At 39.6% G+C, this 27,303-nt stretch overlaps 1 protein-coding gene across 4 annotated transcripts in view; it reads left to right on the top strand.

Annotated features, from left to right (window-relative positions):
* The first annotated feature begins 3,246 nt into the window (after positions 1-3,246).
* Positions 3,247-27,303, top strand: part of COL20A1 (collagen type XX alpha 1 chain) — a 127,450-nt gene continuing 103,393 nt past the window's right edge. For 2 of the 4 annotated variants that reach the window (XM_056812840.1, XM_056812838.1), the window contains exons 1-2: positions 3,250-3,593; positions 17,306-17,484. In XM_056812840.1, coding sequence (XP_056668818.1) covers positions 3,508-3,593; positions 17,306-17,484 — 265 coding nt within the window. In that variant the 5' untranslated portion in view covers positions 3,250-3,507. Of the gene's footprint in view, positions 3,594-17,305; positions 17,485-27,303 lie in introns of all 4 variants that reach the window. The other 2 variants (XM_056812842.1, XR_008915410.1) reach the window with 2 other exon arrangements.

Here is a 27,303-nt window from a genome sequence, read left to right as displayed (position 1 = left end):
GGTAGATAGGGAAGCCCTAGTTTAGGTTTCCATCTAGGGGAAAGTGCATATTCAGGGAGCTTGTGGGTCACAATTGGGATTTGTACTGAGCTTAAGGGGCAGATGTGGTTTCTAAACTAAGTGTGAGTCCTTTAAACTACATCACAGACTAAACTTGCCCCTGAGGGAAGCACCAAACCTGGAATCCTGTTGCCATAAAGCATTGTGTGTTTATTTCCTGGAATTAAAATGGCATAATTGAGTTGATCTGAAATGAAATGGTCTGGCAGAGATTAGCCACTAAATAATTAGAAATTACTGAAATAACACAATTGGTTCCTGTTGATTGTCCAGCACCACTGTTGATTAAATCCTCTATTTTGTGTTCAGAAAAATCTTTTTAGGCCAATGCTGTTCTAAGGTTTCTATTATTTACTGGTTTCTGGTACTGAGATTGAGGCTCTCTCTGGCGCTATGTGATCAAGTTCTGTTCTATTATTCTTCAGTCACTATTTGCTGAAAGCCCACTATGTGACCCGCTTTTTACTGGATGTTGTGAAAGAAATAAGACCACGAGAAAATACCCATGGTCTCTTGCCTTAAGAAACTTACAGTTTAGTTGGAAAAACAGAAGGCTTTCTTGAAGCTGTGATTAAAAAGCTAGAGAGGTTGAGTGGAACCTGAGGGCTGACATCAGAGTCAGGGAGACTAGGGTTCAGATCCTCTTACCTCTACTATTCTTTGGAGATGCCAAGACTGTCAAATCAATAGATCTTACCAGGGGCCCAGGTAATCCTCTAAGACTAAGTCACTGATTTTCATTCATAAAATGAGCTTCCTATGTTGAAAAAAAATTATAGGAAAGAAGGAAAAGATGAAGGAAAAATTCATTATGTGGTATAAACTAAGGGAACTCACAAGGATAGGAAGTTTTTATAGGCTAAAGCAATCAAGGAAAGAAGATGAAAGCTTGTTTTACAAGTGAGACTTTGCATTAGGCATAGTAGCATAAGGTATATGTAAAGAAATCTCAGAATCATAAATTTAGATATGGAAGGAATTTTGGTAATCATCTTGTTCAGCTCTCATTTTACAAAATAGGAAACTGAGGTCAAGAAAGTTTAAGTAGTTTGCCCAAGGTCACCCAGGGAATAAGTATCAGAGGCCGTATTCAAATCCAGTCCTCTAAACTCCAGAAGAGTGACGCTTTCTTTAGTACTTTTGCTACTATATCAACTATAGGAGTTAATTCCAATTTGAATCAATAAATCCATATTAAGTATCTATTATGTGCCAGATGCTGTAATAGGTTTGGGAGATATAAAGACAAAAATGAATATTCCTATCCCTAAGGAATTACTGAGTTGGGTAACAATAATGAGCATGGAGTGTTTGTGTATGAGAGAGGGATGGATGAGAGAGAGAGAGAGAGAGAGAGAGAGAGAGGGAGAGAGAGAGAGAGAGAGAGAGAGAGAGAGAGAGAGAGAGAGAGAGAGAGAGAGAGAGAGAGAGAGGGAGAGAGAGAGAGAGAGAGAGAGAGAGAGAGAGAGAGAGAGAGAGAGAGAGAGAGAGAGAGAGAGAGAGAGAGAGAAAGAGAGAGGCAGACAGGGAGGGAAGGAGGGAGAAAAAAAGAAGAGAGAAAGAATATATAAATGGTTAACAGATTGACCAGGAGAATGTTCACCCTGCCATTTACTGCCTATGCCTGTGTGACCTCAGTCTCTGTGGACTTGTTTCTTTATCTGTGAGAAGGATATTTGGGAATGAGAAAGAAGTTTTGGAATATATGATTTCTAAGGTACCTTCCAACTCTCAAATTTGTGATCCAGTCATAAAGTAAACGTCAGAGATTATTTAGTCTCATAAGCTAAGCACAAAAATTTTCAACTTGCTATTTTCAAAGGAGGTAATGTGATTATTTAAAAAATAACAGAATCAGGATGAAGGAAATTTAAATTGATTGAGTTATCTTAGGTAAGTTAACTTCTCATCATGGGTCCCCTTTTCTCTTCTATAAAATGATAGTTGGACCAAATATAGCATTGTATGGTTTTATGCCCCTTCCTTCTCACTTCATAAGAGACAAGAGAGGCACTTTCTTGAGCCAGTTTCTCTTTGCCAAGTTCATGAATCTGGCTCTTTCTCTGACCAATTAGTAACTAATTACAGACTCTTCAAACAATGGCATTGGCTAATGTCATCTGTTCCTGATCAAAGTTTTTTTCTGGTGCTAACTTCAACCCAAGGCCATATGGTCTTTTTTATACCCAACAGTGAATAGGCTCTTGAGATTTCTGCAGGACAGATTTGTACTGGCTCTAGCATACACACTTGCACACATTATGTTAGAGCACAGAAAAAATGTTTATGTGCATGCACCTGTGTACTTGAAGCTAGCAATTTAATCCAAACATTTATTAGGCATTGATAAAAGTTTTGAGTAGGTAAAATTTGTCTTTCATCACTATGGACACCTCTGTCTCCATGTCCTTTTCCCCTCTCCTTCACACTTTCCCCAGTGCCTTTGTTGATCCTCAGGTGTCAATAAATAGGAAGAGCTTTGAATATGTTCTTTCCCAGAAGGCTGAGCATCCCAATTGGGCTCATAGTTATCACATTTTCAAGAGATGAAGCTGAGGAAAGGGAAGGATTTTGAGACATCTGGTTTACACCTTTCTACAAGCCTATACTGGTCTGTGCATGTGTGTGTGTGTGTGTGTGTGTGTGTGTATGTATGTACATGTAGATATGTGTGAATGTGAAGTAGTTATGGAATCTGATATCAAAGTTGGAAACTACGCTAGAAACCAAGTAGTAGGAGCCCCTCGTTTTATATTTGAGAAAACAAGTCCCTAGAGAATGACTTTCCTAAGGTGCCACAGAGCTAGGTGACAGAGCTAGGGCTTGAACCTCCCTGGAGAGCTAAGGCTGTGAAAGAGAATGCAGATTCAAATTATGCCTCTGCTACCATTGTTAGGACCTTCGATAAATCAAATACAATCACTCAGGCCCAGTTTCCTGCTGGATTAAAGTCTCCCTACAGTTTCTTTCCAAGCTCCTTAAAAACCTTTGACACTCTGTACTCTTTCAATTTTGCGATGATCCCCGAGTTTTGGGAGCGGAAGAGGAATGGAGAGTGCAGTAGCAGTAGAGAAGGCACTGGGTGAGCTCTGAGGGCGGAGTCCAGGTAGGACGGGGCGGGGCCCCAGCTCCGGTGTTTGCAAATCAGCGGATCGACGCTTCGGGACTCCTCCTCAACCCTGCCCCCTGGAGGAAAAACTTGAGCAGCCACTCGTCCCGGCACCTGTCGCTGAAAAGTTAGGTTGGCGGAGCTACTTTTTTTTTTTCCGGTCAGGTCCACTCGGAGAGACCAGCCCCCACCACCGTTCCTGCTGGCCCTGGGCAGCCCAGATCCGGTGAGGACAGAGTGGGCAGTGAGAGGATAAGGCTGCCGTGCTCCCTAGAGGTGGCCGCACCGAAGGTGGTACAGAAGGAGTACAGCTCTAGGGTTCAAGTGGAGCCGGGGACATGGAGGGAGGATCCAGTAACCTTCGGAAGAAGGCAGCAGAGCGACAGCACCGGGCGGAGGTGATGCTAGCGGGGGAACAGCTCAGGTAGGTACGGTACCGGACCGAAGGAGGAAGATTCCCGGGCCTGGAAGGCACAGAACTCATCCCTTTCTTACAGATGATCCCAAAGGCTCTTGGAGCGTGGAGCTGGAAGGGACCTTAGAAATCCTCCACTTCAACTCATCCTTTCTCTACCTTCGTCCCCCATTTTAAATATGAGGAAATAGTTTCAGATTGGTGAAGTGATTGTTGTGGTCGTTGACAAAACTAGTTAAGTGGTCGAGTTGGGATTCTATACCACTTTTTCTGTTTCTGGCTCCTGCTTTCTTATCAATACAATCAGTAAGGGAAAAGAAGAACGGCAAATAAAAGCGTTGGGAGATCTCTGGTCTGGTCTGAAAACTAGGGAAAAAGGGAAGAAAACTGGGTTTGAACCGGGTTAGAGACAGGGGTCCGAAGACAGTCGGATGGGGAGGGTGAGGGGAGTGCGGAGAGAGGGGAGAGGGATATGTTTGGAACCAGAGGCAAAAGGGAAGAATCTTTTTCTCTTAGTATGGTGTTTCTGGTCGGCTGTGTGTTCTGTCTGTCTGAGCTTAGAGAGAATATTGTTCTGGTTGTCTAGGGAGAAAGCAAGTAATAACGTCTCTGTCTCTATCCCTGTCTTTTTCTTTCTATCTGTCTCGGTTTCTCTCTCTCTCTCTCTCTCTCTCTCTCTCTCTCTCTCTCTCTCTCTCTCTCTCTCTCTCTCTCTCACTCTCTCTCTCTCTCTGTCTCTGTCTCTGTCTCTGTCTCTGTCTCTCTCTTTCTCTCTCTCTCTGTCTCTCTCTCTCTCTCTCTCTCTCTCTTCTCTCTCTCTCTCTCTCTCTCTCTCCCACCAACCCCCCCCCCCTCATACACACACACACACCCAGTACATACACAAAGAATGAGAGAGTCTGTGGCTAGAAATCAGTCAGTAAACATTTATTAAGCACCTACTATATACTGGGAACTATGTTAAGTATTAGAGGCAATATACTAAGCTAACACAGTGTTAAGAGGACAAGGCCTGGGTCTGGTGGGAGACATAATGGGAAAAGTTTTCCATCTTATGTCACCCAGGGTTAGGGTAAAAATTACAGAGGTAGATTGGTTAAGAGGAAGAGATAAGTTATTTGTGGTAGGGAAGCTCTGAAGAGGAGGAAGAGGAAGAGGAAGGATCTGATGGGAATCTCAAGTAATGAAGGGATTAGGGAGAGTTCTGGCATGAATCAAAGGCAATGCTTACTTCACTCAGTATAGTAAATTTGGGGGACTCATTAGAGGAGATGAAGGCTAAGAATACAAACATTTAAAGAAAATTGAAAGTTCTGAAAGATAGATTATGACCAGTTATTGGGGAGGTTTGGAGGATTTGCAGATAACAGTTTGTTTTTATTTAAAGAAAAGAATCTGGGGTTTTAATGGACTAAAAGTTCAATACGAGTCAACCATGACAAGGCAGAGAAGAAAGGTGATTTGATCTGAGACTGCCTAGTACTTAGAACAAAGAAAATGAGACTCTTTATATGCTTTACTTGAGACAGACCACATCTAGCCAACTGAGTTCAATTTTTGATGCCACATTTTAAGAAAGACATTGATAAACTGGAATGTTTCCAAAGAAGGATGGCAAGGAGACTAGAAACTAGGCTATATATGGATCTGTTAAAGGTCTTGGGGGGTGTTTAGCTTGGAGAAGGGAAGATTTATGGGGCAGAAGAAAAGGAATCTAATAGTTTTTTCTAGTTTTGGAAAGGTTGTCATGTGAAATGATTTGTTCTGCTTGTCCCCAAAGTGCAAAACTGGGAGTAATGGGTGGACATTATAGAAAGATTGATTTCAGCTCTATTTAGAGCTTCAGTAAATCTCCAGTTCAAAAGGAAATATATTCTTGAGTTCACCATGCATATTCCTATAAATAAAATGATTATTTATATATATTTTCACATTAATAGATTAATATTTCATAAAGAAAATAAGATTTGGATATGTTTCTCCAGGTTACACACAAAAAAAGGAAATTCACTGATTGTAAATCAATTCCCAAATCAAATAAAAATATTCTTGATATTCCCTTAACAAGTCCCACATGACCTAGGTTGGGAATCCCTGGATTTTGTGATTCTTTTCTGTCTCTGAGATTCTATGATTAGAGGGATGCAGAGGATTTGTAGTCATATCTCAGCTTTGCCATTTACTACAGAAATTGCCTTAGGAAAATTGCATTATCTCCCTCATACAGTGAAAAGTGTGCTTTAGATTTAGGGTCAGAAGTCCTGGATTCAAATCTCTTTCCTGTTCTTTGCTACTTGTGTGACCTTCAAATATCCTTCTAACTCTAATTTTAGGATCCTAAAATCTAGGCTCTAGAGAATTGTCATCTGCTCTTCCAACCAATCCCCTGATATCATGTCTGCAAGGACTTAGGAACTGACCCTAGGGTCATTTCTGAAATTGTTTTGGTTGGATATGATCCAAATGTTACTTGTTCTATGTCTTCAAATATTTGAAGGGCTGTCATGTGAAAGAAAGTGTGACCTGTCTAGCCCTAGAAAACAGAACTAGGAGCAAATGAATTACAGAATGGTAAATTTAGGCTTGAGGTTAGGAAAAACTTCCTAAAAATTAGAGCTATCCAGAATAGAATGGGCTTTCTTGAGAAGTGACATATTGCTCCTCCTTGGAGGTCTTCATCCAAAGTCTGGGTGAAAACTTGTCAGATTTATTATACTAAAAATTCCTTTTGAGTATGAATTGGAGTAGATTATAGTTGAAACTCCAAAATCTCAAATTCTATTATTTCTTATAGCTTTATGTAGGAATTTGAGGGATATGTTAAGGTAGATAAACTAGTTTGGTGTCTGGGAGGGAAGCATTTCTTGGGGAAAAGGGAGAAAATCTTGGACCAGTCTGTGTAGGTGTCTAAGGGGCTCAAATACTGAATATTCAGCCCACTAGGGCACATATAGACAACTAGCTCTGGAAATGCCTAGAAATTCAGTGCATGAGAGCTTTCTGAGAATGAGTGAGTACTTGGAAGGCTTGCATTGCTCTCCTGCTGGATCCTCCCACCCTTTCTCTAGGTCATTGACATTCCTCTAGGTCACTTCAGCAAATAACTGAGGGCAGGAGAAGTGAAGGTCATAGTCTGGGCACCCAGCCCTGCATGCAGGTGTAGGGTGGTTCTGAGCTGGTGCTTCAGAAGAAATACCCAGAACTCCTGATGGGTGAAGGTGCCCTGTGTACACTACTGAGACTCTCAGCCTCGGGAATATTCTATTCTCAGATGTTCTAAAAGATCTAGGAGAAGGAGGAGCATTTAGTTACAGGATAATATTGTTGCCTAGTACTTGTACTGGTCTGAGTTTTAGCTGCACTAGTAGCTAGCAATGCGACTTTGAGCAAGCCATTTCTCTCTTTCTCTGAATCTCTCTTTGTTTACAAAGCGGGGTGGATTGAAACTTCTGGTTAAAATAGATGCTTAAAAGGTCACAGAAATGTCCAAAATCTTCTATACATACACAGAAAAGATTTAAATATTGCAGCAGATTGAATAGTAATCAAGAAATCTAAAAAGAAGGCATAGTAAGTAACTTCCTCCAAACTAAGGCTGTACAAAAATTCAGCCAAGAAGTCTAGGGGACACCTCAAGCTGAGAAGCCAGGGAAACGCAGGCAAAAAACTGGAAGCCTGCTAGTGCTTGAGACTAGAGAAGCAGGGGACATCCAGGGGTACTTGAATTCTACACTTCTCTATACTAGGCTTTGGGCAAGGGAGAAAGTCCTAAGGATGTGGAAGATGAAATCCCAGGAAGAGTGGAAGCTGGAATTGCTGTGATCCAGAGATATCCAGGGGATGAGAAGTCTGAAGCAATTTGATCTGAGACACTCCAGATGCTTTACTCTTATTTTATATAGTGTTAGAAGTACTAGCTATAAGATAGGAATAAATAATTGAGTGAATAGGCATTGGCAAAGAAGAAACAAAATTATTGCTTCTTTTAAACCATAGAATGATCGCTTTAGGGAATCCTAGAGATTGAACTAAAAATTAATTGCAATAATTTAATGAATTCAGCAAACTAGTAGAATATAAAATAAATCCACATAAATAATCAGCCTTTCTATATATTATTGAGAAAGCTAAGCAGGAAGAAATCGCAAGTAAAACCCTATTCAGAATGAATACAGGATATGTAAAACATTTGAGTCCATTTGCATATACAAGGACTTTATTAATATAACTATGAAATATTTTTATGGATCTAAAGACTGGCAAATAGTTGGAGAGATATTAATTGTTCATGACTGGGTTGTGCCATTATAATGGATTGCAGTACAGAGGGTTCAGGTGCCTCTGAACCTTCTCTGCATCTCCAATTCAGAGACTTACAGGCTTCTAGTTTATTACCTGTTTTTTTCTGGCTTCTCAGGAAGGAACATCCCATAAGCTTCTTGACCAATTTTTTTATAAAGTTCTAGTCCAGATGAAGGCACAATTATTGCTTCTCTTTATATTTCTTGCTTATTTTTCAGTCTGTAGAAATTTTAAAATATTTTCTGGGTGTATGTGGGAGACTTGGACTCTTCTGTGTTCTTTTAGGCATCCAATGAAAAAAACAATACCACATAAATAAATTTACTTATTCAGTGCCCTATAAACCAAACTGCCAAAAGATTTCTTTATAGAGCAAGAAAAAAATAGCAAAAAATTCATCTGGAGGAAGAAAGAAGTTAAGAATCTTAAGGGAAATAATGAAAAAAATAGTGGGAAGGAAGAGGCCCAGGCAGCACCAGACATCAAACAATACTACAAAGCAGTAATTATCAAAACTGTTTGGTTAAAAAATAAAAGAGTTAGTTAGCAAAACATTGGGTACACAAGATCCAAAATCAAATGAACAGAGAAACAGAGTATTTAAAAATCAACAACAAAAACGACTAGGATAAAAAAAACACTTTTCCACAAAAACTTCTTTGAAAAATTGAAGACAGCTTATATTAGTTAGATTTAGATGACCATTTCACACCATATAGTACAATAAGTTCCAAATTAATGTGTGTGCCCTAGATGTAAAAGACCACATCATAAACAAATTAGAAGAGTAAGGAAAGAGATCCCTTTCACAACTATTGATACAGAAGAGTTCCTGACCTAACAAGGGATAGAGAGAATTACAGAAGTTTAAAATAGACATTTTTAGTTACTTAATGTTGAAAATATTTTGTGCAAACAAAATCAAGGCAACTAGATCTATGAGGAAAATTGATGGAGAAATTGTGAAAAGTTTCTCTGTTAAGGCCTGACATCCAAGATAGATGGGAAATCTATTCAAAGAATAACAGTCATTTCCCAATAGATAAATGATCATAGGGTATGAATAGGCAGTTCTTAGGATAAGAAATATAATTTGTCAACCACTATATAAAAATACCTCAAATAACTAATAATAAGAAAATTATAAAATGAGATAATTCTGATGTTCTAAATGACAATTTTTGGAGTAAATGTGAGAGGACAGAAACCCTAAGAAGACAACTAGGTGATATAGTGGATAAGGTGCTGAACCTGTGGTCAGAAAGACTTGAGTTCAAATCCAGTCTCAGTTACTAACCCTGGGCAAGTTACTTAACCTGTTTGCCTCAGTTTAACAACCATAAATGGGAGTAATAATGACACCCTACTTCCAAAGTTGTTGTGAAGATCAAATGAGAATGTTTGTAAAGCACTTAGCTCAGTTTCTGGCACATAATCCATACCTAATAAATAAATGTTTGTTTCCTTCTTAATGCACTGTTCATGGAGCTGAGAATCATTCTTTCCATTCTGGAAAGAGACATGGTATATAGCCTCAAAAGTCACCAAACTGCATACTCTTTAGCTTTTGGCCAGCTGTTAGGCATAAATCCTAAAAAGGGGGTAACAAAATACTCATCTGTGCAAAAATATTCATAACAGCACTTTTAGTATCACAAAGTAATGGGATACCTATCAACTGGGGAATGACCAAAAAATTTATGATCAATGAATGTAATGGAATACTATTGTGCCATGAGCCATGGCAAAGGAGATAAGTTTCAGAGAAACCTGAGAAGACATATAAATGAATGCCAAGTGAAGTGAGCAGAATCAATTTATACAATGGCATATACAATTTATACAAAGAAGTACAACTTATACAATGACAATTATACAATGTTTTTACAACATTGTAAAAAGAAACAACTTTGAAAGACTTAAGACTTCTTATCGATACAATGACCAATCACAAATCCATAGGACTGATGATAAAAGCATACCAATCTCCTCTTGGCAGAAAAGTAATAGTCATTCAGAACAAGACAGATTTTGAGGTACAGCCAAGGTGTGAATTTATTTTGCTTGGCTTTAGTTATTTGTAACAAAGGAGGGATTTTTTTTTTTTGTAGGGTGGAGGAGTTGTGGAGAGGAGGGGAGCTAGTGATATCTCCTCACATTTTTTAAAAGAAAGAAAAAACTATCATTAGAAACTAAAAAAATGCACAGAAGAGAGCAGAAGGAAGTTTAATGGAGACAGACAAGCAAATTCACATATTGGTATACATGCACATATATTTTGCACATATATGAACATATTTACATATTATATCTACATATATATGAGACCGAGAGAAAACAAGGGAGGGAAGGATAGAAAAGGAAGGAGAAAGAGGGAGGGAGGGATGGAGGGAGAGAATGAAGACTACCTTGGGCAAGACAGTTGACTTCTCAGGCAACTGCTTTAGGCAATCTCTCAGTTGCTTACTTGTGTTGCTAGAAGGAATTTCCTAACCTAGTTACATAGTGGAATCAAAAATCCAGTCCCCACCTATCCTTTTAAAAAATACGAGTTCTATAAGGGAATGCCCACATTTGTTAGTGATTTTCAAGTTCAAAATAAAAGAAAATATTTTTTTAAAAAGTGAAGCAGGTTGGACTAGACTATCTCTCAGGCTCATTCCAGCTGTAGCCTTCTCTGAATCCATCATTTCACTGAGGAGCCTGTCCAAAACAGAACTAGAGAAGCTGAAGGTGGGTGGTCAGCCACATATGCAGTACCATCCTTCAAAAGTCACACTATCCTTTTTGTACAACTTGCCAAGTGGCACAATACCTTTCCTCAAAAATCAGTTCACTAGGGATAGAACTGCAGAACGACCTCAAATGAACCAGACCCAAGAACCCTCCCTAGTTCTTATTATAACTTCCATAGGAGCTGATCCCACAGCAGAAAGAAGTTTATATTTGGAGTCAGAAGACCTGTGTTCTAATTTGACCTCTGTTACTAAGTATCTGCCTGGTTTTATCTGTAAAGTGAGGGGTTTGGACTAATAAACTCTGAGGTCCCCTCTAACTCTAAATCCATAATATTATGACATCATTTTATGGTGTTAGCCATTTCTCTCCACCTCTCAGTTCTGTCCTCTGTCTCCTATTTCTCACCCTTCTTCCTCATTTTCTGAGCTGCTCTTTTCTCCTTCTCAGTCTCTCTTGTTTTGTCTTACCTTCTCTCTAATTCCTTCTCCTCTTCCTTTTCCCAGTCTCCTTTCCTTCATATCTTCCTTTATATCTTCCTTTTTTGCTTTAACACTTTCTTTCTCTTCCCATTTCTCTCCTCTCCTCTTTTCCTTCCCCATCTCCTTTATCGTTCCATATCTTCTTTCATTTCTCTTACCCTTCCCCTTTCTCCTTCTATCTCTTTCCTCTTCTTATTTTATCCAACCTTCTATCTTTCTCAGGCCCTGGAAAAATCAATTGCTGTTTCTAGCTCTTCTGATACCTTCTCATGATTTACTATTTCAGGAGTCTGAGCATCGTCTGTTGTAGTGGGTATCACCACATTGAGAAGCAGCTGCTCATGTACTTTATGGTGGCCCCTGAGGTCCTCTCTGAGCTTTTCGGAAATTGGGAGAGTCTATATGTTGTATATTACACTGAGCTAGGTTGCTTAGGATAATGAGGTCAAGTACCTTATTGTCCCCAGAGTTTAAGGGCAGAGAAAATTTCCATGATCTCCCTGGGAAAATCCAGAGCATTCACTTGAACAGATATATCAAAAGGAAAGATATGCCTTGGGTCAGTCTTGGGTCTTGTTTCTTGGGACTCAATACAACAGAACAACAACAAAAACTTTGAAGCCTAAGAAGATAATTTAGACCTTCAAATCCTTTCACATTTTCTGTTCTTTTTCAATTTGGATGAAGTACCCGCCCAGTTTAGGTCAGATCCTTTTCTGAGACCTCCTATCTGGGTTTCTGAACAAATGGCAGAGGTGGTTTAGGTCCCTGAAAAAAAAAACAATCCAATGACAAAGACCACTTCGATGGATACCTGGAGGCTTGGCTGAACCCAGAATAGAGCAAACCTTGTGACTGCTGGATTATTGCTTTTTGTGTCTGTGTGTGCAGGACTAAGTGACTTGAGACAACACATAATGATTGTTCTCTTTTTGTTTTGGTTGCTTCTTACCTGTTTTTCGTGTTTTCCCATCCAAGGTCAAGACTAAAATATATTCTTTCATTTTTTCCCCCTGCCCCAGTTTGGCATTGAAAAATGTTCCATTGCCTCCCACAGACTGAGTTGATCCCTGTTATCACTACAAGCTCAGATGGAGGCCCAGAACTGACTCATTGCTCCAAGGTTGTAGATACATCAGTCATATGTCATGACCCTTAAACCTTATCCTACTCCCACCAGTTATTTAGGATTAGCCAAAATTCTCACCAAATTGAGTCAGAGGGGGCTGGGCTGGGGGAATGGGTATGGATTGGCCAGGTTCCCAAAGAGATTAATCCTGTTCTCCTGTTGTGGAGTTTGTTAATCAACCACTTCTTCTTCTATTTTTTTTTGTAAATATCTTTTATTTTTGCATTTTTTACAATTTTACATATTTTTACAGTTGCATGTAATAGCAATTTCCCCCATAAATATTTTGAAGTTATATGTCTCCTTTCTCTTTCCTGGAAATAGTAAGCAATTTGATTGGGTTATACATGTACTATCATTATCAGGCAAAACACATTGCCATATTATTCATTTTTATAAGAGAATACTTATATAGAGCCAAAACACCCAAATAAAAATAATATGAACAAATATAATAATATAACAAAAACAAATACACTAAAGTGAAAAGTCATGTGCTTTGATCTGTATTCTGATTCCCACAGTTCTTTCTCTGGAGGTCCTAAGTCCCTCAGAATTGTCCTGGATCATTGTATTGCTGAGGGGAGCTAAGTCTTTCATAGAATCAACCTTTTTTTTGAGACATCTTTTAATATTGCTTCCATCCAGCCTCAAATAGGTCTTTGCTGGCAGAATTCACTTATATGTGTCAGTAATAGCTATCCCCTACATACTCCCCAGCTTTGTATATTGTTGTCTCCCATTAATAGTGAAGGTAACCCCAAATTGTCAGGAATTCAACTTTAAATAATAGGAAGCAGATAATGATTGCTTTCTTCCTCTATCAGAGCTGCCTAATCTAACCTCTCTGCCTCCACCACAATTTACTAAGAAGAAAGGCTTATTATGACACAGGGATAAACTAATGGTTATCCTGAGTATTATGATGGTTTCCAGGAGATATTAAATGAGCTAGAAGAAAACTTCCAGTGCAGCTGAGATCTCTACAGACTTTTAAACAGAAGGACAGTGAAGAAGAATTGCATAAGTGGAAATGTGTTGGGAACTGCCCCAAGGGGGAGAGGACAGCCAGTGAATTATTGAATGTCACAGTTGTAAGAGAGCTTAGCAGCCATTTGGTTCAACCCAGACCTGAAAAAAAATCCTTACAATAATATATGCAACTAGTGGTAATCCAGCTTCAGTTCTGTCATCTATAAAATAGGGGTTTAGATTAGAGGACCTCAGACTCCTTTTCCCTCTGAATCTGTGATCCTAAGTGACTGACTTCTTTTTTTTAACTTTTAAACATTATTTTATTTGTTCATTTTCAAACATTATTCCTTGGAAACAAAGATCATTTTCTTTTCCTCCCCCCTCCTGCCACCCCTCCCATAGCCAACATGCGATTCCACTGGGTATCACATGTGTAAGTGACTGACTTCTAATGAAGACCTCAGAGAAGGGGGATCCCCTTACTTTGGCAGGCAACCCATTCCACTTTTGCATCTCATTGTTAGGAAGTTCTTCCTTAGATGAGAGCTAATTTTATTCCTTTATAACATCCACTTCTGCATTCTGGAGTCAAATAGAACAAGCCTAATCTTTCTTCCACATGAAAGCCTTTTATGATGGATGATGCATCCATCAATATATCACTGTAAAGGCTATCCTAACTGGGACCCTTGCCAAAGTTCAAGGACTGAATCTTATGATCAATTTCTATTAACCAAGGAAGGCTAATGTTATGCTGCTCCTGGAGTGTGGGTGAGAAAACTTGCAAATCCGGGGTGTCAGAGTCTGCTTTAGGCAGAGACTCTTCAGAGGCAAACTTGTCTGGGAATTTTCTGCTTGGATCTTAGCTGAATAAGCCCTCCCTACAATTCTAACAGCTATTTTCCCAGCTTGGAAAATGTGTGGGAAATAGGGCAGCTTAGAGTAGGCTTTCCTGAATGAAGGGCAACAACCTGGGCTGTTAATTCTGGATCCTCTGGGATTTTCCCTTCCCTTCTTGGATTGCCTACACATCTTCTTGACCTCCTTTCATCATCTTTAAGAATTATTTATTAAGTGCCTTGTATATGCAGAGTACCGGCCTGGATGTTAAGGTGACTTGATACAAACATGGGTAATAAAAATGCAAAGAAGTACAGAATGAGCAAGGCAGCTTTTTTCTTCTGACCTGACCTCTCTGTTCTTGTCTCTTTAATTCTGCATTATCTGTCTCTGTATTTACTCACACTCGAGCCTGAGAGATCTCACCTGGAGATTGCAACATGGTACAGTGACACAAGTACTGATTTTTGGAGTCAGAGGAGCTGAGTTGGATCCCAGTTCTGCCGCTTACTACCTGTGTTACCTTGGGAATGTCACGACTTCTTTGGGCCTCAGTTTCCAAATCTATAAGATGAGAGAACTGCTTTAGATGTTGATGGTCTTTGAGGCCCCTTCCAACTCTAGGGTATCATCCTATGATCACCATCAGACAGTATGGAGATGCAGGCTGCTTTGTAAACAACATTCTCAGTTTTCTAGGAAGGCATATTGCATGGTCATTTTCTCCATCTCTTTGCCTCTAGTTATATTGGACAAATGAGATGAAAATAGATCCAGTTTATAAATCTCTAGGGAAGTAGATGCCAAACCTGTCGCTGTCTTCAAAACTGGAATCAGCCTGCATCACCTTAGCTCATACAGCAGAAGAGGAGTAGCTCTCCTGCTATTTAATACCCCATTCTGCCTTGTGACTCCCTTTCTCCAGGCTCAGTCACTAGATCTGGATATTCAAATAGACCTACATCCTTCTACTCTCCTGGATTATCCACACTGCAGGTCATATACCTAATGCTTCAGAGGCTGGGAGGGAAGCATTGTGGCTAGGGGCAGACCCCTGAATGAGACTCTAGAGTGGGAACCCATCTTTGATATCGAAGACAATAGGGACTTCCCACACGTCCACTGGATAGTGGTGAGGCATTTGGGGTAAACAATAGCCGGGGCCCAAACACCAGAGAGGAAGGGAAGTCTCTGTAAAAACATCCGGATATTTTTTCCTCATTCTTCCCCACTCTCCATGGGCTGGGGGTAGGGAAATTCCCCCTAGAGCTGAAGATTATTAAATTTAAATGGACCCTCTAGGCTACAAACCAGAAGAGAGGAGCTAAGCTGATGGGTGGCAGAATTTATGGAGCTATTGGCTTGCCATCCTACACTGGTGACTCAGTTTGGGTCCTAGCCACTGCTGGGGACTGAGCCTTTTACTCTGTGAATGAATGGCTATCACACTCCTCCCAACCCCCAAATATGGAGAATTCCAACTTCTTCCCTCAGACAAACTGATGCATTAAACAGGAGACAACATTTGTGAGTGCTAGAAAATCAGGAAGACCTGAATTCAGATATCATATCTGTCACTAACTATGTAGCCCTGGGTAAGTCACAATGTATGGGTGCCTGAAGGACTTACCTACAAAGAAAGACACAGATGTATTGATGGTGGAAGTGAGGGGAGGGTTTGGAATTCACCTTGCTGATGAAATCATAGTTCTTTTGCATTAAACAAGGTCCAGGACAAAATTATACTTGACACTAGTTGGGACCGAGCTGGGAGACCCTCCAAGTCTGGAGGGAAGACAAAGATTCCCTGTGTGAAGGAGTGAGACCTCTGTGGCCAGTGTTTGACCAGAAACCTGTTTTAGCTGCCTCAAGAGATGCAGACAGTGCTGGCTGGTCTGGGCAAGTTACTGCAGAACCCTGCTCCAAGCCAACCAAAAACCCCAGAGATCTTCTCTGAAGATGGTGAGCCAGTCAGATAGAAAATGTCAAGGTGTGAATTGTGTGTCAATAGCCATAACTTGTGAGTATCTGTGAATGCCTTTGTGTGTGTGTGTGTGTGTGTGTGTGTTTTGTGTATGTTATGTGCTAGTAGGGGTGGAGGGGTGTTGACTGTACATATACATGGGTGGAGGACTCATGTATTTAAAATGAGGACATATTTGTTCTTTTTTTTGTGAGAGTAGGGAAGATTCTGAAGCCTTGGAGTGGTGAACCAACCCTTAGTATTATGGGACAGATGGGGTTTCTTAATGAGAAGGGGGGTAGATCACTGAGACATGGAGAAGCTGAAAGAGATGGGGAAAAGGGTGGGTAAGGAGACTGTTACTCTGCTCTGAGGACCATGTGAATTACTTCATCAGGTCCCAGGGTAAACTGATTCATGGCCACAGGGCTATGCAGGGTTGTGAGACATTGGGAAAATGTTCTCTTTAATCTCCATGATCTGAGCAAGAGTTAGTGAGACGTTTTCGTCCATCTGTTATACCCATCTCCAGCCTCATCACAAATGGAGAATTCCCATCCCTTCCTGGCCCCTGTCATACTTCAAGCAAATTTCTGGGGCTTCAAGAAGAGTGTGATTCATTTTCAGATGAACATAGATGTTGAATGAATTACTGCATGAATTGTAGATTAATCATTAATTATAATAATTAATTCTAATGAATACAATTAATCAATCATTCATCAAGTACCAGTGTGTATATGCAGGGGATACAAAGAAAAAAATGAAACTATCCTTGCCCTCAAGGAGTTTACATTCCATTAATTATTTGTGGCATGGTATTTATCCTAGAACTTCTTGCCCAAGACTGGTACCCTCTTTGCATTGTCAGTAGATGAGGCCTCAAGGATAATAGCACCTTGCAGAAAGTATGTTAGGAAGGCAAGTGCAACTTCAGTATGATGCTCCTAATGTATTCCACAGTCAGACAGAAATACCTGCCAAATTATTCACTGTTGCATTTTCCCTTCTGTATAGAGATTATCTGATGTTTTTTGTTAAGTATATACTCTTTTGGATTAACTGTTATTATATAATGTTACCTGTTTTTTAATTATTGACACTATTCTTCCTCTTCTTTAAGAACTATCACTGCTATCTTTATATTTCTGGGACTACATGGGCCACTAAATCTCAGCTTTCAGTGGTTTGTCTGTAAAGTGGCCTAACTTTCTGCAAAGATGGTGGGAGGAGAATATAAATTACTTCTTAGGGCTCTCCTAATCCTTCTTTTGCCCTCCTTTATCTGTATTAGACTTCGACTTCATGATGGGAAGCTCATCAAGGATCGACGTTATCATCTTCGGACATATCCCAACTGCTTTGTGGCCAAAGAACTCACAGATTGGCTGATAGACCACAAGGAAGCACCAGACAGAGAAACAGGCATTCGGTTGATGCAGAAACTGATGGATCATTACATCATTCATCATGGTATGTGGTCTTTCTCCCAACTTTCCTTATCCCATTCTCCCATCCCTTCTGTAGATATCCAACAGCGTTACTTCTGAAGGGGCAGAGAGGGCTAGCCATACATATGGTCAGAGTAAGTAGGAATCCATGTGCATTGAATGTCAAGAACACAGAACATTAAGAAAATCTTTCCTCCCCTCATAAAGTTCTCCCTCAAGTTTCTTCTGTGTGTCTGATGTCACCTTCAATACCATAGTCTTATTTAATAATCTTCTCCAGTATTTCATGTTTTCAACAGTATCTAGTTTATAACTCTTCCATTGCAGTTGTCTCTTTGAATTTAAGATGCTATGACTATTCTCTTCCTTCCTTCCTTCCTTCCTTCCTTCCTTCCTTCCTTCCTTCCTTCCTTCCTTCCTTCCTTCCTTCCTTCCTTCCTTCCTTCCTTCCTTCCTTCCTCCCTCCCTCCCTCCCTCCCTCCCTCCCTCCCTCCCTCCCTTCCTTCCTTCCTTCCTTCCTTCCTTCCTTCCTTCCTTCCTTCCTTCCTTCCTTCCTTCCTTCCTTCCTTCCTTCCTTCCTTCCTCTTTCTTTCTTTCTTTCTTTCTTTCTTTCTTTCTTTCTTTCTTTCTTTCTTTCTTTCTTTCTTTCTTTCTTTCTTCTTCTTTCTTTCTTTCTTTCTTTCTTTCTTTCTTTCTTTCTTTCTTTCTTTCTTTCTTTCTTTCTTTCTTTCTTTCTTTCTTTCTTTCTTTCTTTCTTTCTTTCTTTCTTTCTTTCTTTCTTTCTTCCTTTCTTTCTTCCTTCCTTCCTTCCTTCCTTCCTTCCTTCCTTCCTTCCTTCTCCTTCCTCCCTTCCTCCCTTCCTCCCTTCCTCCCTTTCTTTCTTTCTTTCTTTCTTTCTTTCAACATGGAATTTTAAAAATTCCCCTTTCCCTTTCTAAACATATTTTTTCCCATTTTCTTTTGCCTCCATGTCCAAAAATCTCCCCCACCCCCATGTAGAGAAAGACAATGGCTCAGTGTCAGCCCGTGTATAGCTTTAGTCTTTGGAGCATGACCCACAGATAAAAGCTACTATTTCCCTCTCTAGTTGGCTGAAGTTTCACTGAATTCCAGTTGTGTTTGAAGTTGTGAGTGAGAAAGAATGTTTTGGTAACAATGCCTTTTCTGCTGGTGCTCACACTCTCTGCTCTACTGCTTACCTAAATTGCTAAAATATTGACCATTTATAACTCAGTCTCATGCCCAGGGTCTGCCCAGGGAAGCTGACCTTCTGATAAGCCATCTTGTAATCAATATGATAATTTCACTCCATATTGAACTGTTGATGGCTAATGATGAACTTAAGAAGAAGAACCTGGAAAGAACAATGCTCAGCTCAAAAGAATGAAATGGGGAAAGATCATGAGATCACAGCTGTAGAGCTGGGAGAGAACTGAGGTTATCTAATCTAACTCCTTCCCCATCTTTATAGATGAGGAAACCAGGGCCCTTGGAAATGAAGGGAAATGGTCGTGGTCACAGTAAGCATCAGAGGTTGTATTTTAACCTATTGATTATTTGAATGGAAACATAAATGGTATGTCAATACATTAAATGTATAGGTGACATTAAGCTTGGAAGGGAGGAATAAAAGGACCTTGGTTGACTAGAATTTAATAGTGATCTCACAAATATAGGATGGGGAAAGTATGAGCAAGACAAGATGGTTTTTGAAAAAGATCTGGGGGACTTCCAGTCAAGATGGTAGCTTAGAGAAAGCTAAAGTTCAGAGCTCCAGAAACCCTTCCTTATCGATCTCAAACTGAATGCTCCTAGGGCTCCGAAATTCAAAACAAACAATAGAATAGACCCCGGAAACACTCCTCCTGGACCTGGATCAAAAGGTACACCCCCCCCAAAAGTCAGAACCCAAGATCACTCAGATCTAAGGGGTAGGCAAAAGGAAGGTCCCAGGACCCATCCCCCCCAACCCAGAGCGCTGAATCCGAGGCAGCAGCAGGAGCCTCAGGGCAGGCAAAAGGGCCTCGGGAGCTGGCTATTCTGAAGGGCGCACCCTGAAAACAACCTGAGCCAGTCACGGGGGCACCCAGACAGCAGGGAAACAGAGAGAGACGGGGGGAGCCTGTAGCCCCCTGACCAGATCCTTCCATCTGAGTCTCACTGAAGGTCCCTGCCTCAGGGCATACTCAGTCTGAGGTTAATCCTATCACCAGCCCTTGGAGCTCCAGGAAGCCACGGCCCCTCCCCCACAGAGCGCAGGCTCCTCTGACCAGCAAAGGCATTGAAATGCATCTGAGAGTGTCAAGCCAGGCACAGAGCATAGAAGTAAGGCAACAGAGAAGCATCGGGAGGGAACTGAGGAGGGTAGTAACACCGAAACACCGAAACACCAGCAATTCCGGGCTTCCTGGGGAAGACAGACAATTTGCCTGGGGCTAAAGCCACTGAACACCAGACAGATAACAGAAGAGCCAGCCCCCCTCACTCAGATAGAGATGGCAAACAGTACAGAAGCAAAAAAGCCTCAAAACAACAAGAAAAACAAGAAGGGGGCAACTATGGACACATTTTATGGAGCAAAAATACAAAATACAGAGGAGATAGAAGAGGAAACACAAGCAAATGCTCCGAAACCATCCAAAGGAAATGGAAACTCTCCACAAACTCTTGAAGAATTTGAATAGAAAATGATCAAAAAGATGGAAGCCTTCTGGCAGGAAAAGTGGGAATTAATGCAAAAGAATTTCACACAACTACAAAACCGGTTTGACCAAACTGAAAAGGAAAACCAGGCTTTAAAGGTCAGAATTAGGCAACTAGAAGACAACAAGCAGGTAAAAGGGTCAAGAATCAATAAAGCAAAGCCAAAAGATCAAGAAATTAGAAGAGAACATAAAATATCTCACTGACAAGGTGACAGACTTGGAAAATAGAGGAAGAAGAGATAATTTAAGAATAATTGGACTACCAGAAAATTCAGAAATAAACAGCAAACTTGACATCGTAATACAAGATATAATCAAAGAAAATTGCCCAGAGATTCTAGAACAAGGGGACAATACAGACATTGAAAGAGCTCACAGAACACCCTCTACACTAAATCCCCAAAAGACAACTCCCAGGAATGTAATTGCCAAATTTCAAAGCTTTCAAGCAAAAGAAAAAATCCTACAAGAAGCCAGAAAAAGACAATTTAGATATAAAGGAATGCCAATCAGGGTCACACAAGGCCTTGCAAGTTCCACTCTGAATGATCGTAAAGCATGGAACATGATTTTCAGAAAGGCAAGAGAGCTGGGTCTTCAACCAAGAATCAGCTATCCAGCAAAACTGACTATATACTTCCAAGGGAAAGTGTGAGTATTCAACAAAATAGAAGATTTCCAACTTTTTGCAAAGAAAAGACCAGAGCTCTGTGGAAAGTTTGATATCGAAAAACAAAGAGCATGGAATACCTGAAAAGGTAAATATGATGGAAAGGGAAAAGGAGAAAATTGTTATCTTTTCATTTATTCAAACTCTCTTCTATAAGGACTACATTTATATCAATCTATATATATTAATATATGGAAAATGTAATGTGTAAATAGGGGGAAAAGAAAAATCAAATAGAATAATCTTTCTCACACAAAGATTCACATGGGAAGGGGAGGGGAAGAAAACTCCTATAAGAAGGAGAGGAAGAGAGTTTTTACTTAAACCTTACTCTCAGGGAAATCAACTCTGAGAGGGAAAAACATCCAGATCCATTGGGATCTTGAATTCTATCTTACCCAACAAGGGTAGGGAGAAGGGAAAACCGGGGGGGGGGGGGAACAAAAGGGAAGGGAAGGAGAGGGGGGAGGGGGAGGGAACAAAAAGGGAGGGGCTAGAAAGGGAAACATATCAAAGGAGGGGACAAGGGAAACTGATTTAAAGTAAATCACTGGTTCAAAAGGATATAGCTAAAGAAGAAAGGTTAGAATTAGGGAAGGATATCAAAATGCCAGAGAATTCACAAGTCACAATCATAACTTTGAATGTGAATGGGATGAACTCACCCATAAAACGTAGACGAATTGCAGAATGGGTTAGAATCCAAAACCCTACCATATGTTGTCTTCAAGAAACACACATGAGGAGGGTAGACAAGGTCAGAATTAAAGGATGGAGTAAGACCTTCTGGGCCTCAGCTGATAGAAAGAAGGCAGGAGTTGCAATCATGATATCTGATAAAGCCAAAGCAAAAATAGACCTGATTAAAAGGGATAGGGAAGGTAATTATATTTTGTTAAAAGGGACTTTAGATAATGAGGAAATGTCACTAATCAACATGTATGCACCAAATAATATAGCACCCAAATTTCTAATGGAGAAACTAGGAGAATTAAAGGAAGAAATAGACAGTAAAACAATATTAGTGGGAGATTTGAACCAACCATTATCAAATTTAGATAAATCAAATCAAAAAATAAATAAGAAAGAGGTAAAAGAAGTGAATGAAATCTTAGAAAAATTAGAGTTAATAGACATATGGAGAAAAATAAATAGGGACAAAAAGGAATACACCTTCATCTCAGCACCACATGGCACATTCACAAAGATTGACCATACACTTGATCACAGAAACATGGCATACAAATAATAAATGCAGCCTTTTCAAATCACAAGGCAATAAAAATAACGATCAGTAAGGGTACGTGGAAAACCAAATCAAAAATTAATTGGAAATTAAACAATATGATACTCTAAAATCGTTTAGTTAGAGAAGAAATCACAGAAACAATTAATAATTTCATTAGGGAAAATGACAACGGCGAGACATCCTTTCAAACCTTTTGGGATGCAGCCAAAGCAGTAATCAGAGGTAAATTCATATCCCTGAGTGCATATATTAACAAACTAGGGAGAGCAGAAATCAATCAATTGGAAATGCAAATAAAAAAACTCGAAAGAGATCAAATTAAAAACCCCCAGCAGAAAACCAAACTTGAAATCCTAAAAATTAAGGGAGAAATTAATAAAATAGAAAGTGATAGAACTATTGATTTAATAAATAAGACTAGAAGCTGGTATTTTGAAAAAACAAACAAAATAGACAAAGTACTGGTCAATCTAATTAAAAAAAGGAAAGAAGAAAAGCAAACTAATAGTATCAGAGATGAAAAGGGGGACATCACCTCCAATGAAGAGGAAATCAAAGCAATCATTAAAAATTACTTTGCCCAATTATATGGCAATAAATACAGCAATATAGGCGATATGGATGAATATATACAAAAATACAAACTGCCTAGACTAACAGAAGAAGAAATAGAATTCTTAAATAATCCCATATCAGAAAATGAAATCCAACAGGCCATCAAAGAACTCCCTAAGAAAAAATCCCCAGGGCCCAACGGATTCACAAGTGAATTCTATCAAACATTCAGAGAACAGTTAATCCCAATACTAAACAAACTATTTGACATAATAAGCAAAGAGGGAGTTCTACCAAACTCCTTTTGTGACACAAACATGGTACTGATTCCAAAACTAGGCAGGTCAAAAACAGAGAAAGAAAACTATAGACCAATCTCCCTAATGAATATAGATGCAAAAATCTTAAATAGGTTACTAGCAAAAAGACTCCAGCAAGTGATCAGAAGGGTCATCCACCATAATCAAGTAGGATTTATACCAGGGATGCAGGGCTGGTTCAATATTAGGAAAACCATCCACATAATCGACCATATCAACAAGCAAACCAACAAAAATCACATGATTATTTCAATAGATGCAGAAAAAGCCTTTGATAAAATACAACATCCATTCCTATTGAAAACACTAGAAAGCACAGGAATAGGAGGGTCGTTCCTAAAAATAATAAACAGTATATATCTAAAACTATCAGCCAATATCAACTGCAATGGGGATAAACTAAATGCAGTTTAGATCAGGATTGAAATCCTGATAAGATCAGGAGTGAAACAAGGATGCCCATTATCACCTCTACTATTTGACATTGTACTAGAAACACTAGCAGTAATAATTAGAGAAGAAAAAGAAATTGAAGGCATCAAAATAGGCAAGGAGGAGACCAAGTTATCGCTTTTTGCAGATGACATGATGGTCTACTTAAAGAATCCTAGAGATTCAACCAAAAAGCTAATCGAAATAATCAACAACTTTAACAAAGTTGCAGGATACAAAATAAACCCACATAAGTCATCAGCATTTCTATACATCTCCAACATAGTTCAGCAGCAAAAACTAGAAAGAGAAATCCCATTCAAAATTACCTTAGACAAAATAAAATACCTCGGAATCTATCTCCTGAGAGAAACACAGGAACTATATGAACACAACTACAAAACACTCTCCACACAACTAAAATTAGACTTGAGCAATTGGAAAAACATTAACTGCTCATGGGTAGGACGAGCCAATATAGTAAAAACGAACATCCTACCCAAAGTTATCTATCTATTTAGTGCCATACCCATAGAACTTCCAAAAAATTTCTTTACTGATTTAGAAAAAAACCATAACAAAGTTCATTTGGAATAACAAAGGATCAAGGATATCCAGGGAAATAATGAAAAAAAAAAATACAAAGGAAGGGGGCCTTGCAGTCCCAGATCTCAAACTATATTACAAAGCAGCAGTCATCAAAACAATTTGGTACTGGCTAAGAGACAGAAAGGAGGATCAGTGGAATAGACTTGGGGCAAGTGACCTCAGCAAGACAGTATATGATTAACCCAAAGATCCCAGCTTTTGGGTCAAAAATCCAGTATTCGAAAAAAACTGCTGGGAAAACTGGAAGACAGTGTGGGAGAGATTAGGATTAGATCAACACTTCACACCCTACACCAAGATAAATTCAAAATGGGTGACTGACATGAACATAAAGAAGGAAACTATAAGAAAATTAGGTGAACCCAAAATAGTATACATGTCAGACCTTTGGGAAGGGAAAGACTTTAAAACCAAGCAAGACATAGAAAGAGTCACAAAATGTAAAATAAATAATTTCGACTATATCAAATTAAAAAGCTTTTGTACAAACAAAACCAAGGTAACTAAAATCAGAAGGAAAGCAACAAATTGGGAAGCAATCTTCATAAAAACCTCTGACAAAGGTTTAATCACTCAAATTTACAAAGAGCTAAATCAATTGTACAAAAAATCAAGCTATTCTCCAATTGATAAATGGGCAAGGGACATGAACAGGCAGTTCTCAGCCAAAGAAATCAAAACTATTAATAAGCACATGAAAAAGTGCTCTACATCTCTTATAATCAGAGAGATGCAAATCAAAACAACTCTGAGGTATCACCTCACACCTAGCAGATTGGCTAGCATGACAGCTATGGAAAGTAATGAATGCTGGAGGGGATGTGGCAAAGTAGGGACATTAATTCATTGCTGGTGGAGTTGTGAACTGATCCAACCATTCTGGAGGGCAATTTGGAACTATGCCCAAAGGGCGATAAAAGACTGTCTGCCCTTTGATCCAGCCATAGTACTGCTGGGTTTGTACCCCAAAGAGATAATAAGGAAAAAGACTTATACAAGAATATTCATAGCTGCACTCTTTGTGGTGGCCAAAAATTGAAAAATGAGGGGATGCCCTTCAATTGGGGAATGGCTGAACAAATTGTGATATATGTTGGTGATGGAATACTATTGTGCTAAAAGGAATAATAAAGTGGAGGAATTCCATGGAGACTGGAACAACCTCCAGGAAGTGATGCAGAGCGAGAGGAGCAGAACCAGGAAAACATTGTACACAGAGACTGATACACTGTGGTACAATCGAAGGTAATTGACTCCTCCACTAGGGAAAATGCAATGTCTTTGAACAATCTGCAGGGATCTAAAAAACACTATCCACAAGCAGAGGATAAACTGTGGGAGTAAAAACACTGATGAAAAGCAACTGCTTGACTACAGGGGCTGAGAGGAAATGACTGAGGAGAGACTCTAAATGAACACTCTAGTGCAAATACCAACAACATGGAAATGGGTTCGAACCAAGAATACATGTGAAACCCAGTGGAATTGTGTGCCGGCTATGGGAGAAGTGGTGGGAGGGGGTTTGGGGGAGGAAAAGATAATGATCATTGTTTCCAATGAATAATGTTTGTAAATAACCAAATAAAATAATGTTTAAAAAGTCAAAAAATAAAAATAAAAGAACCTACTTGTATGACAAAAAAAAAAAAGGATCTGGGCTTTTCAGTGTACTTACTATACAGTATCAATCCTCTGACTTTAGAGCAAGTTCATATTCCATGTTGTACTGCTTCACATGGTTAATTCAAGTGCTGGGCAGAAGGGTATTTGGGAGTAGGGGGACTTCTTGACATCCTTCCCATGACATCACAGAGATCAGGCAGTCCTCATGGTCTGTGGCTTGGGTTGGGGGGGATAGACTGTCTTTCCCTGCTAAGTCATCGGTGGGGGCTATGGGAGAGAAACACTAGCCCCTTGTCTGGTTTCTAAATTCATCTGGAGAATTCCATACTAGAGGAAAATGGGGGTGGGTGGGAGAGGGAAGAGAGAGAAAACACATGGGAGTATAAGGCATGTGAAAGATTGTGTGGGTGTGAGTATGAAGAGTATGTGTGTGAAAGATTGAATATGAGAGAGACAGAGAGAGAGAAAAAGACAGAGATAGAGAGACAGAAAGAGGAAGGGAGTGTGTGTGTGTGTGTGTGTGTGTGTGTGTGTGTGTGTGTGTGTGTGTGTGTGTGTAGGCCCACACAGCTTCACAAGCTACTCTTCCTGGAGGTCTCCTGGGTGGTTCTCCTAAGCTGTATGGCCAGGCCATAATTATGGATGAATGATGAATAGTCATTTGGATGGAACAAGAACTAGCTTTGACCCTTGCCCAGGTCTTGGATTGTGATCAGGAAGCCAAAGCCACAGAGGAATGAAGCTTGGCTTCTCATTTCTCTGTGTTAGACTCCCTTATTTCCCTTAATCTTCATATGCAAATGATACAGGACTTGGGGAAACCGGCTATCTTAATTTACTCCTTACCTCTCATTCCTGTGAATGAGAACTATGTGTTCTTTTAAAACAATACTGAAGCTCTTCTAAAAAAACATTATTGCCATATCCCCATTACTCTTTAGCTCATCCCTCCCTGCAAAGAATCTTCTATGTAAAAAAATTCAGTTAGTTAAAACAAATACACACTTAGCCATGTATGGCAATATATGCCTCATTCAATCTCTATAAAATACCACCCTTCTTTGGTGAGACTGGAGGCTTGCTTTACAAAAAATTCTCTGAAGTTAAAATTTGGCAGTGCATTGACTAGATTTCTAAAATATTTCATTGCTGTTTTATTTATGTTAATGTGATCATTAAGCAAATTTTCAGATTCTAGCACCATTCTCTCTTAATGACTGTTTATTCAGAAAGGCATCTGGGCATTATTACACTGGACTTGGAATCAGGAAGACATCTTCATAAATTCAAATCTGGTCTCAGATACTTATTAGCTGTGTGACCCTGGGCAAGTCCCTTAACTCTATTTGCCTCAGTTCTTTATATGTAAAATGAGCTGAAGAAGGAAATGGCAAACCACTCCAACATCTCTGCCAAGAAAACCTCATATGGGGCCATGAAGAGTTGGGCATGACTGAATAACATTCAGGAAGGAGCTGTGGTAGATAGGTACTCTGTGGAAGTAGTTAATTTTATTTTCCCTTTCATTCTCTTCTGGCCTACTTATTCCCTATCTATCCACTCCCTCTATCCCTTCCTCCTGGGACTTGATTTGACCAAGCCTTTATGGGAAACAAGGAAGTCTTTGATAAATGCATGTGGATATGTGGATGGATGAATGGTTAGATGAATGGATGGA

The sequence above is a fragment of the Monodelphis domestica genome, chromosome 1 (genome assembly GCF_027887165.1).
Source record: "Monodelphis domestica isolate mMonDom1 chromosome 1, mMonDom1.pri, whole genome shotgun sequence".
Taxonomy (NCBI): Eukaryota; Metazoa; Chordata; class Mammalia; order Didelphimorphia; family Didelphidae; genus Monodelphis; species Monodelphis domestica.
The sequence above is the reverse complement of the archived record's forward strand: the minus strand, read 5'-3'. Positions and strand labels throughout refer to the sequence as shown.